Below are 13,466 nucleotides of genomic sequence, written 5' to 3'. Positions count from 1 at the left end.
CGTTTTTTATTTGCCAACATTTGTACTGATAGTAATCCCAATAAAAGAGGTGTTTAGATTTTATGTTTTGGGTTATGGCTTGTTGAATGACTTTGGAAAAGTTACTTATCCTTGGGTTTCTTTATAAGTAAAATGAAGATAATAAACTTTCAGGAGAGTTGTGGAGTTTTATGTCTTTGATGTATGTTGCCGTTATTGTCTGGAAGGGACCTACCAAAATGTGTAGTGGTAATTAAAACTTACGGGTATGTTAAGCTGAGTCCATTTAGATTAGTGTGGGATCTTTGTAGCTTGTGTGTCAGGTTAGGGGGTGTGTGTGATGGAGAGCCATCATCCAGTGCAGCAGATCATGATAAAAGTGAGTAAAATGTGGAAGCAGGGAATAAAATCAAATTGGCAGGAGTTAACTCTTCTAACCAGTGAGATCTGGAAGAAGGATTATTGCTTCCAGAGTTACCCAATGCCAGATAGGTAATATATTAGGGCTTGTCTGCATCAGTGTGAGGCAGATTGTCTCTTAAAAATCTTCCCTCCCTGCCCCCTTCCTTTATGAAAGGGGTGAGGATTACTCTGGTTAAGTAGAGCTCCTGTTATACTGTGGTTACTTCACATAACCAAATATAACTTGCTGCGAAGGTTTTTCTTAGAGCCTGCTACTGACTATGTGAATCCACTGAAGGATTGTCTTGGGTTATTTAGCTTTTGAGCTAAATTCTTGGTGTCAGCAGAGCTGGCTGGCAGAGTTAGTCTCCAGTACCCTACAAGTTAATACATCCATTGGTACATGTAGGTCCTTCACATGTTCCTGGTAGTTGGCTCCTTTATCATTTTGTTCTTATTGCTTGTTGGCTGCAGGTTAAAGCTAACTGGATGTTCGTGTTACTCCATTGCCACTACATTTTTGTGCTTAATCATTTGAATCTCCTGCAAAACAGCCCAAAGCCAAAAAGTCCAGTAAACTCTAGCATTTCATTTTGGCCCAGCTGAATGGAAAGAAATAGCTGGTTAGCCTGAAAGCGATCATCCCGCCAGCAGCAAGGTGGCTCCTGGGTGCTGAAAGGGGTTTCAGTATGGGTGGATGTGGGCTTGGAAGAGTAATAGTTCCTCATGTGTGTTTCCAGAATTGGTTGCGGGGCGCAGAAAGGTTTTCCAATGATGTGTGTTTGCCTTATGTGCCCTGAGACACAGGTGAGGAATGTAAGGTACAGGAGGGTCCCATCTGTGGTGGACTGAAAGCACCCTTCTGTCCTGGAATACCCAGTGCTGTAGTTCTGGTTCATCCAAACACGCTCAAAAGGGAAATCCCTTGTTAAAATGAGAATGGATGTTTTAAAAAATAGGTACTTGTTTAAAGTATTTGGAAGGGTTCATCTGGAATTCTGAGGTTGTTCTTTGAAAAGTTCAAAGCAGAAGGGAAAGGCCAGGGGAGAAAATCCCTGACTGAGAACGTTCCACCAGCCAGAAAATGGTGCAAGCAGCTGTGATTCTTCCTTGGCCAGATAGCCACCTCCCTCGTAGCCAGATAAAGTGAGGTGCACTGGCCTAAGATTGCTGGAGGTTATTTATATTCACCTCTCATTTAGTGTTTGCTTAGACAAATTTGAATCAGGGGTGTGACGAACACCCTTTATTTTTCAATTACTACTTCACATCAGAATTAGAGCTCTTTGTTTATCCCCCTGCTGATAGATAGTATATGTCGTACGTAGTTGTGTTCTTATTTTTTTTTTTTACTTCCTTTAGAGTGCAGAACAAAGCCAGTCACAAATTCCAAAGGAAACGGTAAGAGCTTTGTCTTTTCCATACTGGAAGACTCCCAAATGTTTTTAAATTGATATGGCACTTTTCCATCAAAGTTTCACAGATCCTCCTTTCACCTTATATACTGTAGATGGCTCTCTCTAGCTTTACATTTTAAATGCATTTTTTAATGTAATTTCAAATACTCTTTGAATATTATATACAATTCAGTTAATATGTGTGTTCAAGTGTTATTTGAAATTACATCTTTTATACACAGCCAAAGGCCTAAAGTTGGAATGATAAGAGTGGGCTGTTAGCTTGGGTTACTTGTTGAAACTAATTGTTTAAATCATGATTATATGACTGAAACCTGAGATACAAACACAGGAATTAGAAAGTTTGGATTTCAGTCTCAATTGTATCCTCATAGCAAACCACTGTTTGTTAGTTATTTTTAAGAAACTATAGGGAAATAGTACCAAGTTTAACCCTTTGAAGCCTGCAAGAGGTTTGTATGTTATGTATCAGTGAGGCTGTATATTGAGATTGTGTATTGTTTATATACATCATTTTAGTCACTGGAACAGGATCAGTCTTAATACACATTATACTAATATATGTAAAAAGTTTTTCTAAACTAAAAGGTTTATTTTATGAAAATTATCAAAGGATATAACAATAATATATTACCTTAAAGGTATACTGTATCTTAGTTAAAAGCATACTTCAGGAAGCTCTGTTCAATTAGGTACCTATTTCAAAATTAAATAATAAATTAGATTATGGAGAAATTAAGAGGATTCATGCTGGGATTTGAAATTAGTGAGGCTCTGAAAAACAGAAAAAGCTTGTCTAGATGATTCAGAATGCCTTACCAGCAATGGTGAGGTGGTGTCTGGGGTAAAAAGAAAGTCAAGACTAGGTAAAAAGATGTAAGAGCCATCTCAGTGAGATAGTCAAGGGTACATTGGTTGATACTATTAATGTTTCAGGCCAATGGAATGTAACTGCTAAAATGGGTGGGTTGAATGTAGCAATATTCACTTTTATCCCTCCAGCTTTTGATGTCCTACTAGTCTGAAAGTCATCTGCATAAGGGCTGTGCAAAATCGTGGGTGTATCATTGTTTCAGACATGCCTCACAGTATCTTTTTAGTACATCTCAGTAGAGTATGTATGTTTTTATCTTCATGGTTTCTTACCACGTACTGCTGATATGTAAGGAGATCAAAGATCAAAGCCCAGGACAGTATTTCTGCCTGTAATTGAATACAATTGAGAGTAAGTAATTCGTGGGTGCAGCCTTATAAAAGTGTCCTGGTTTTAGGAGCTGAAATTCTGCCCCAAAACTTCATTAAGATTAGGCAGATTGCTACAAAGGTGTTTATATAAATCAATTGCTCATCTGTTGCAAAGTTAATGTTTTGTAGCAAATTCCATGGTGAAATCCTTTCTCTGCCATTTTTGGGACCAACAACCTGACTTCATCTAAGGAAAGACCAAAAGAAAATAAGTATCTCATTTTTTCTCCATAGATGTGAGCTAAAAATTGCTTGTTAACCAGGGGATTATGCAAGAGGGACAGGGAGGGTATGAGTAGCTAGGGATTTCTGAAAAAACAGCCAGAAAGCCCTAGCAAGCCTTGGAAATAAAGAATTAAATTGGGAAACATGCGGAGATGTACTTGGTTAGTGGGGGAATGAAGCTAGAAAGCTGGTCAATACAAAAATGTTTTTTGCATAATGTATTGAGTTTTTCATTCATTATGGGGTGGGGTTTTTTTGTTATTCATTTGAAGACTCAGAGCAACAGTGATCAATAGTAGGAACAATAGGTCTCTTTAAAGTTGCCTTTTCCTGGGTGGGAATAAAAAATGGACCAAATGTGAAAGGTGTCAGTGGATATTTATAATGCACAATGCTTTTGCTCTTACCTCCCTTCTTCCAATTGACTTTGCTTTGGATAAGTGTGATACTCCAGTTTTACAGAACTAATTTTCCTCAGCTGCACATTAATAATAGTCACACACTTTTTATTATTATTATTATTATTATTATTTTTGAAACTATTTTGCATTGCTCTCCTTTATTCTCCTTGGTTCTGCCTCAATCCCTATTTATTTCTCCTCTGTGTACTTTTCAGGTCTTTGAGATTTCTAATCTTGCAATTTTTATTTCTGTGCCTACTCTGATCTTTGTGCTGTTAGTTGTGAGGTTTTAGTCTCCCAAGTGTCAAGGACTTGATAGTAGAAAGCAAAGTGAAAAAAACAACAGAAAAACCCATGATGAAAGCAGGGAAGCTATAGAAATGAGAGAAGTGAAATACAAGTCTGTTTTTAATTTAAAGGCAAAATGATTGTAGGGTTTTTTCGTTGTTATGTCTTTGTGAGGAAATAGAAGAAAAATGCACCTTTGAAATTAAAAAAAAGAAGAAAACCCTTGAAAATGGAAGGCCTGAAATAAAATTTATATGTAGACCCCAAAAGAAAAAGCCTAATTTATCAACACATTATTAACTCTCAGGGGTCACATTCATGTCACTGTTACTTTGAAATGGTTTACAGTAATATTGTGGCACTTGGATGCAGTAGTTAGAGTCTTCATAGATGTAATAAAAGAAAACCTTGAAAATTAGGTTTTTTTAATTTATTTGTGGCCTGAAATCCTTGAGAGAGTTATTTCTTACTACCCATGTAGGAAAGCATATGACTTCATATTTTGCACACCATTACAGAATACAGATTCTCATATTCTCATTCTTGAAATTCTATATGAGGAGTTTTTGTAACTTGCTAAGCTTGCAGAACCTAAGCTTTGCTCTCCAGTTATCCATAAGAAATGCAAATTGCAAATGCAGCTTCAGCTTCTATCCAGTAACTGTGCCCTGGTGAAAACAGTACTGCTGTTTTTACCTTCTGTTTTGCTGACGATCGGAACAGGCGCTCCGTTTACTCCTGAAGCAAGGAAATCTCCTGTATCTTGGTTGAAAGATTGTTTCACCCAGCCACGAGTTTGTGCCATTTGTATAGCTGATGGCAATATGGAACAGATGCACCTATTTCTAAACATGGTGATTATTTGGAATGTAGGAGATTGACCGTATATATGAAAACTAGTAATTTATCATTATTACATTTCTGTTTCTAAGCATAATTATCTTAATCTTGTTACAGAGCATTGAAATGAACTGTTAATTATGCTATGTAAAACATCTGCCAATTAATTTTTCCTCATACTCTTTGAAAGTCAATAGTGTTTCAGTAATATTTTGCTTTTACAATTGTCATTCACTGTTTGTTTTCTGAATTCAGAATGAGCAAGTTAACTTTCATGTAAGCATAATGCTAGAAAAATAATAATTATCATATAAGTAAGTATTTTCTAGGGAGTGTTATCTGTTGGTAAAAAGAGATTCAAAGTTAGGAGTCAGGATTTCATTTCATGATTGATGCACTCAGCAGCATGGGAAAGCTTCAGTTTTCTGTTCTCATTTGTTTTTCTGTCAAATTGCTGTAAGTGAGCAGAATGTTACGAATTTTAGCGAGTGCAGGATTCGTAACTGACATAACAGGAGTGGTTGGTGTGTTGGAACAATATATAAATGTTTAGCAGCCCTGGTAGAAATTGCAAATGGGATTGCTTTTTATTTTCTTCTGAACTTGAACATCTGATACTCCTGCTATTATCTAAATTTCATTTTAATCACCATGTTTTTTTCAGAATTCAAGGATAATGTCATAGCTAAAACTATCAGCATTTTTGGGTTCAATTGCTGTTCTTGTCATAGACTTTTCTGTGTGATTGTGAGTAAATTAGCTAGCTACTCCTTTTAGGCAAGAATTCATCACCTATAGGAATGGGGTGATGCCACCAGTGTCAGAGGCATTTTGTAAGAACTAATGCATAACTATTTTTGTACACTTCTTCTTTGCAACTTTTTGTGTTATGCGTATGAGAGGTATACTAGCAAATGCCTAGAAAGGCATAATTTATATTGATTAATGAATGGAAAATTCTTGGATCTTAATCTTGGGGAAAAAAGCGCTGTCAGTGTTGAGCTTTAGGACGTTGGTGTTCTGAGTGTGTGTGTTTGTTTTTTACTTCTGGTGAAAAGCTCTTTGTATTACTTCAAGATACGTAGTCACTGGGTACATATCGATAACTGTTTTTTAAAAAGCTGTAAGTTAAGTTCCCACCACTTCATATTTAATACTTACACAGAACTTCAGCTTGTGTAGCAGCTTGGTATCATTCAGCTGATGCAAATCTTCCTTCACACAGAACCTTCTTTGGAGAACAGTTTAGAGCTTCATCAATTTCCATTGCTGCAGTAGGTGATCCAAATGTCTAAAAACTGAGCTAAGATAGTACATTGACTAATATCAGCCTACATCAACAGCAGTGCTGATATCATTAGATAAAGAGTGATTTTATCAGAAGAGAAGTTTGACTGATGATTAAGCTGATGCTGTTATTTCCTCCATGGTGTTTAGGAATACTGCAAATAACTGGTGCTGATTATTTTTATACCTTTTTATCTTCTAATGGTGTGAGGCATAGGGGCAATTACAATATTTTAAAAGCCTTTTTTAGTGCTATTTTGAGTGGTTTCAGATTATATTTTTAATAAAGTTACGACATAAGAAACAGGTCACTGGCCATATGAAAGAAAGAGGTAGTGAATGTGTGATCTACAGGATACCATTGTGTTTATAGTCTTTTACAGTAGGAGGTACTCTAGCATTGAATAGCGTGTTCTGGGGCATTAATGAGTAGAGCTGAGACATTAATTCCTAGTGAATAATTAATACAACAGTTGAGCGACTGTGTTTGTGAATGCTCTTTGAGTAGTCTGAATTTCGTGGAACGTTCAGTGGTAATCCACATAAACTTCTGTGTAATGCTGTGCTTGGGACTGACCCTCAGGCTCATAGTTTTGACTCCATTACCTGCAGGTGATTTTCCTGGGCTACAGTGTGGCATGCCCAAGCTGGCTCTGTGCAGCACTATGGGGCAGCTTTAGCTGTTTTCTCAAAGCTTGCGTTGATAACACTTGCTGGCCAATTGCCAGTTTCGTGGAAGGCAATGTACATGTCCTTCCACTGAGGTTTTGTAACAGGGCTGCCTCAGTGCCACCGTTGCAGAGTCATCCTGAAGCCACACTGGTGTGCACATCATTATTCACCATTATTACACTATTTCCTACATACTGACCTTACATCATTTTGGATTATGAGAGTCGACTGTGTAAGGCATTTACAATTCGAACAACGGATTCAGGGTGTGAGACCGAAAGGGGCCACCAGGTCCTTTAGTTGGTCATCTGCTAGCACAGGCAATAGGGTCATCGGGTTCTTTCAAACACTTGTCCCAATTTGTGTGAGTGCGAAGTTCACATTGTTGCTTAAAATTCCTGTTTAAACCTCTGGAAACTCATTGGGTGTGTGCAAAGCTTGTTTTGCTGCGCTGTTGGCTTTAGACTCTTGGTGTTGAGTCTTCCTTGCTATTAAATCCAGGGAAAATAGCAAGATGAAGTGGTTTGCCACTGTTGCCTGAAAGTCTGCAGCAGAAGTAGGAGTAAGACACAGGTCAGTCCCAGTGCCCTGTGGCCCCCGTTGCCTCATGTGGAACGTGTTTCTCGCCATGGACTTCTACAAAGGCATTCTTTCCCTTTCAACTTTGTTCTTCTGTCTGGCTTTCCCAGACACTCTCTATCTGTTTCTTTAGTCTTTCAGGTCTTGTACATCCAATAGGCCAGTGAGACAAGTAAAAGATTTTTAGGGAGCTGTGTCGTTAGTGTGTTGGGCATTGCGGTTTTTCTTGAACAAGGGATAGCGCAGAGCGCTGTAGCTTTATAGGCTTCTTTGGCAGAGCAGGCACCTGCTGTGTATCTAATCCCTTGGTTTTCACTTCTCTAGGATAAGCATCTTGTAAAGAAAAGGGGTTAGTGTTACAATCGCGTATTTGTTTCAGAACATACAGTAGCAGCACAAAGTTTGAGTAAGAACAACAGTTTGGAACAGGGTATGTTGGCCTGAATAAAGTACAGTCATTATGGTAACAGCAACAGACTTGTCCCTGTGTGAAGTTCTGAGATGCATAACCAATAAAATATTTTTAGCGGTCTGATGAGTTGATTTGAAACATAGAATCTCAACTGCTTAAACCAGTTTCTATGACAGCCCAGGTCAGAGTGTTAGCATTAGGGAGAATAATGTTAGCATAGGCAAGCAATGGCCGCCTTCTAGAGATAAATAACAAACACGTGGATGTTCTTAAACATGGGCTTTTGCAAAGCTTTGATTTTAATACTAAATGAAAATCACATGCTAGAATTTTTGTGCTTTGGAAAACATTTAATTTTTTCCTAAACCATTTTTTAATCCATCAAAAGCATTAAACTGAAGACATTTTTGAATGTGGAACATGTTTTTTTGATACTAAATTAAATCCTTAAAATGGACATAACTGGAAATATAATGGGCCTGTTTTGCAGTATTTTCGTGAGCTAGCATTTCTGCATATAAATACGTACCAAAGTTAATCCACATATAATATGCAAAAAACTTCTCCTTGATGGGATTAAAATTAAAGCAGACCACATTTCCCATAAAATCTCAGAATTCAGATGTAGGTTTTGATATTTAGCAGCTGCTGTTTGATTTGAACAAGAGTGCAGTCTTTGCCAGATGTGACATATTAACTTAGCTAATATGAATAATGAGTCTCAGTGTATACGTGCAAATAAGATTCATTAGTGTTTATGTAACATATGGGAGATATTAAAATACTTAACCTAGGAAGAGTTAGAAAAAGAAAGCAAGCATAAGAATTTTAGTTGTTTAGTTGGCTTAAGCCCTGTATCATTTTATAATTAGGTAAGCAGACACTTCAGGCCCTCATAACCTGTAATGCAACACATGATTGTTTGATTTGGGGAAAAAAAAAAAAAAGATAAAAGGCCTTGTTGTATTTCAGGAGCAAACCGGGCTGGAGTGTGCATGTCACTGTTGGATCAGTAGCCAGGCTTTTCTCTGCCGGAGGTCCGGTTTTAAATCTGATTGAGCTGCTGTAGTTATTTATCTTCAGTGCCTATCCACGGCAGGATGCCTTAGCTCTCAGTTATTCCTCCAGAGGAGAGGCCTCAACTGAAGTTAGAGAGGTGTGTTACAGGCCACCTACATTGCTCTGTTTTCAGTACCTCCAGCAGTAATACATCTACATTTTTATAAGTACTAAACATCATCCCCCACAAAACAGTTGTTGACCAAGGAAGCTCTTTTGTTTCCTTAGAGCTGTTTGATTTATGTTCTGTATTTGTATATGTGATGGCATATGATGAAAGTGAGTCATCATCTTTTGGTGTGTCTCAGTTTACAAGGTGGCCTGATATGACAGCAATGTCACCCACCTAACTTGAAGGACAAAACAATTTCACTCATCTCTGATGTCAAAAATGTCTTTGCACAACAGCTAAGTGAAATATCATGCATGTTTTAAAATAAGAATTCTATTTTGTTATAGTAATACTGAGACAAATATTATTGGTTTCCCAATGTACAGGAGTTACAATTTCTTAGTATTGCGGGTACCTTGTGAGAAACAAGGAAATAATGAGTGCTGTATTAAAATCTTCTAAAGACTGAAAATATCCTGGAAAAGGCTGTGATGTTAGGTTGGAATTCCCCATTATTGGAACCAAATGACTAAACCTGGGATTTTACAGTTGCCAGTCCTTTTGCTTTTACAGCCTACACATATTAGACCTGGTGAGCTCTTAGATCCATGGGACTTCAAATTCATCCTTCAAGAACTTGAGATTTTCTGTCTGGACAAATTCAAAAGAAAGACGACACATTTGTGAGGCAAAAGGTTGATAGGTTAACAAAATAATAATTAAACAGAGGCTAACAGGCTTAGGGCTGTGATGTTAGAAGGCTGGACACAACGGCATTTGGGGGCAGGTAAAGTGAATAGTGTAGATAAGGTCATTGGAGGTGTTAGGTAGGGTTTGTGCTATAGTTACCTGATTTATCGCATGAATTTCACCATTGTGGTATATATAAGGGTGTGTTTGTATGTGTACAAGCATATACGTGTGCATACAAGAGCCCTGTAAATGTTTTCATGTACATGTTTTCATATATATAACTTGGAAATATAGGTTACCCTTTAAGAAAGGGGATGCAGTGCTTTATTAATTGCTTCTGTGAAAGGAAACAGGAGTGCATTGGTTTTTTGCTGAGAGTCCCATGATTAACTTATTTCTTTTCTCCATACATAATCACAAAGTAACCTGCAGACAAGTTTCAGTGACTTAATAGCTGCTGAGAAGACAGCATGTCTAAGCTTGCAAGAGAATAAACTTCGCTGGAGAGAATGCAGCTGGATTTGTAGCTGCAGCAAGCCACTTCAGAAACTTGTCCCAGCTTGATTGAAAATTGCTTTCCCCGTTAGGTGGGAGGAGGTTTTTCTTTGCTGTTAGGTTTCTTTTTTCACCCACCTCATGCTGTTTACTCACCAGCTGAACCCTGATGAGATTTTATAAAGGGAAGAAGTCCCAAGCAAGAAATTTCATCGTATTCAAAACATAAAAGGATAGAGAGGAGATACTGTTACTAATATGATAAGTTCATTGCACCCTTAGTGTCAAGGTCCATTTTAAGGTTGTTTATAAAATTAAGTCAGGTTTTATGATCAGATCAGAAACCAATGTTATGTAGAAAAGAAATTTACCCCGTGTTTATCTTATGGGCTTTTTTAATCTGTGTATATATCGAAGTACTGCCATAATTTTAATCTAGTTGGGAAGTTTGTCTTTAAATTTACAAGATATTTATGCTGTATTTAAAAAGTGAGAAACTTATCTCAAATGTCATTTAGCATAAATTGATGCTAAGTATGAATTTGAAGCAAGAAAAAAGAAGACACCTACATATTTTATCACCAATCGAATTTTTATGGCAAATTACATACTTGAGCAGCTTCATTCATCCAGCCGAAGTCATTGCAGATGACCTTTTCCTCAGCAGACTCTGTCTGAACAGAATATTGTTCTGCTGTTAATTGTTTTGGACATAGTGTGTGAAAAATCTTAAGGGAGTTGAATTTTGTTGTTCAGGGTCCACAGTACATAATTTTGCTTGCATGTTTACTGCTGGCCTGTCAAAAGTATTTGAAGGAGTAAATTTCTCCCACAGATCAACTAATCATGAAAACAGTGTTGAGGTGTTTGATTGACATAGTGAAGCTGTTAATTTAGAGTGTATCAAGATCAAATGGAAGTTATTGCAATTAGGAAGTGATTGTGTTCTCAGTTGAAATTTTTAAATGCTGCATTTTAGATTTTTGTGCATTTTTATGCTGTCTCATTGGATGTATTAGGGAATTTATATGCTTTGTTACATTTAGATGTTTAATGTTCAACAGAACTTCAGCACAAATTTTACTTTTTTATAATAGCTGATATTTGACTGATTGTGAAGAGTTGCCGTACATGTAATGTTTGTGTACTCTAAAAGGCTTTGGGGAACAAAGGATTCAGCCAGTCTGAGGTTTTGGTGGTTTATTTTTGTTTTTACAACTTTGGTTCAAAATATTATGGTATCAGGCTAAAGTCTTCCTGCTTATTTCTCTGAGAATGGCTCCTTTATGACATGCTTAGAGGTTCCTGATCACTATATAGTTCTGATCCAAGCTTTGTATGTATGAAGTTGTATTCAGTATATCATATCTAGTAAGACCTTCTTTGGTACCATGGTGTGGCACAAATGTTAGAGTGGGTGTTTTTGTATCCATAGTCCTTGAATCTTAATGGTTCAGTTATTCTTGAAAGCCACATTTTTCTCCTAAGTATTCTTAGAAAAAATTGTGGGATATCAAAAAGGAATGCTTGTTCTCTCTGTTGCTTTCTCTTTTTAAAATCTATGTTCAGGCATATGGTACTGACAGATGACACACAGATTCTAGAGGGTAGGCGGCTTCTCATGTCCCTAAAATTGTGGACACAGGTCTGGGGGTGAAACAGGCTGGCTTAGTTGAAAAAGCTGTGGATACTTGATGAAGCCTTAGCCCAGTAATGGTAATTTTTTTCTTTGGATGAGTTGAGCAATTTTCTCATGGCTTCAATACTTCTGTTCCAGTGCTGAGGCTGCTGTTTCTCATTTTTTTCATGAGCATGATCTACTCACGTGCAGCTGTCAAGGAGCAGTTTGCTCCAGGTTTAGTCCTTAAGTTTCACCTGCACACTCAGATGTCTGTGGCCTGATACTAGCTTCTTTCCTTATTCACGGCTGTAGAAAACAAGCAAGCAGAAGCCTCACATTAAAAATAGTGCTGAGCTGATAATGCATCTCTTTGGTCTCACTGAAGAGAAGTAGCATAGAGGCCATTAGCCAAGTCCTTGGGGATGCTTACTGAGACGCTCTCTCCAATTGACCCTTTGGCATACAGAAGTGCACCCGACGGGGACGGGCTGTGCGGGGAAGCAGTTTGGTTCTCTGTCCTGGAAGGGAGATCTCTGTGGCTGAAGTTCTTCCAGGTTTTTTAGAAGATTAGAAAATACTGGGGGTGGGTGGGGGGTGGGTGCTGATTGTAAATTTATGATAATAGTAGTAAAGAAAAATCCAGTAAGTTTATGTGCTTCCTTGGATTACTCATACATCCTACCTTGGCTTTATCTCCCTTTTGGCTTGCAAGCTTTTATTCCTTCTACTGTTTATTAAGGAATATGAAAGTGATCAGTGTTCCAGAAACTAAAAGGTAACGTGCATCTCTCTCAGATTGTTTTACTCTGCAGCCACCTGACAAAAGATGCATTCAAATGTATGCTGTAACTAGTGCTTTTGTGATGCAAGCAGGAAAATTAGGGTTGTAATTTTCCCCAAATTTGGGAAATATTTTTTAGATTCAGTATTTTTCCATGGATACAGTGCACTTTTCCATTCCTGACAGCTAGCACAGATCATGCGGTTTCGCGTGGCCAAGAGATGTATTTGGATGTATTTTTTTTCATAAGTGAGCCAGCCTAGCTATGGCACTTAGATAGGGGGTGTTAATTTTTTTTTTTTTTTAATTGTTGAAGCATTATGCTTTGTTATAAACAAAAGATGGTTAGAGATGAGTAAATAGTGTCTAGTGCAAGGGAAGGGGTTGGTGAACACATTAAGGTTCATGCTTTTAACCAAGCGGGAAAAGATAGAGCTCCTGTTTTTCTTCCCTCGGCTGTTCCGGTTCTCTCAGCAGTCTGACTGCCTTCCCATGTGACATTTTCACATTGCATTTCTAGGTCAACGGTGACAAAACTAGCATGCTTGTGCCCAAATTGATCATCTCAGTCTGCTGTACTCCACATGGCTTTCACATCCATCTTTGCCGTAGTCTGTGTTTGAAAGAGCCTGTCAGCTTTGCATTTCCTCAGGTCTTAAAAAACAGAGGCGGCTCAGCAGGCGCACGTTAACTTCTCATGTGTCTTGTCCTACTCCAAGCATCTGGGAGTAGGAGAAAAATAGGAGTGAGCTTTGCAAATAGATGAGAGTGACATGGGAAATGTCGGTATAATATCAGTGTCGGTAAGGGAGGTGATGTATTTGCTTAGATTATGAAAAAATTGGCCAGATTAATTCTTCCAGAGAAGAACTGCCGACTGTTGGACATTAGTGGGCACCTTCTGGTGGACGTTCTCCTACTCTTTCTCCTTCACGTAGGTGAGAAAAAAACAGCACA

The 13,466-nt window shown here is 37.9% G+C and overlaps 1 protein-coding gene across 16 annotated transcripts in view; it reads left to right on the top strand.

Annotated features, from left to right (window-relative positions):
* PARD3 (par-3 family cell polarity regulator) overlaps window positions 1–13,466 on the top strand; it is a 462,771-nt gene that overhangs the window by 264,921 nt on the left and 184,384 nt on the right. For 11 of the 16 annotated variants that reach the window (XR_011323725.1, XM_069778113.1, XM_069778115.1 and 8 more), the window contains one exon: window positions 1,744–1,782. The exons of the other annotated variants lie outside the window; for them this stretch is intronic. Coding sequence is in view for 10 of the 11 variants with exons in the window: in XM_069778113.1 (XP_069634214.1) it covers window positions 1,744–1,782 (39 nt within the window). In the remaining variant the exon portion in view is untranslated. The remainder of the gene's footprint in view (window positions 1–1,743; window positions 1,783–13,466) is intronic. 16 annotated transcript variants of the gene reach the window in all.

Source organism: Haliaeetus albicilla, chromosome 2, assembly GCF_947461875.1.
Source record: "Haliaeetus albicilla chromosome 2, bHalAlb1.1, whole genome shotgun sequence".
NCBI classification, from domain to species: domain Eukaryota; kingdom Metazoa; phylum Chordata; class Aves; order Accipitriformes; family Accipitridae; genus Haliaeetus; species Haliaeetus albicilla.
This window is presented reverse-complemented; position numbering and strand designations above follow the sequence as displayed.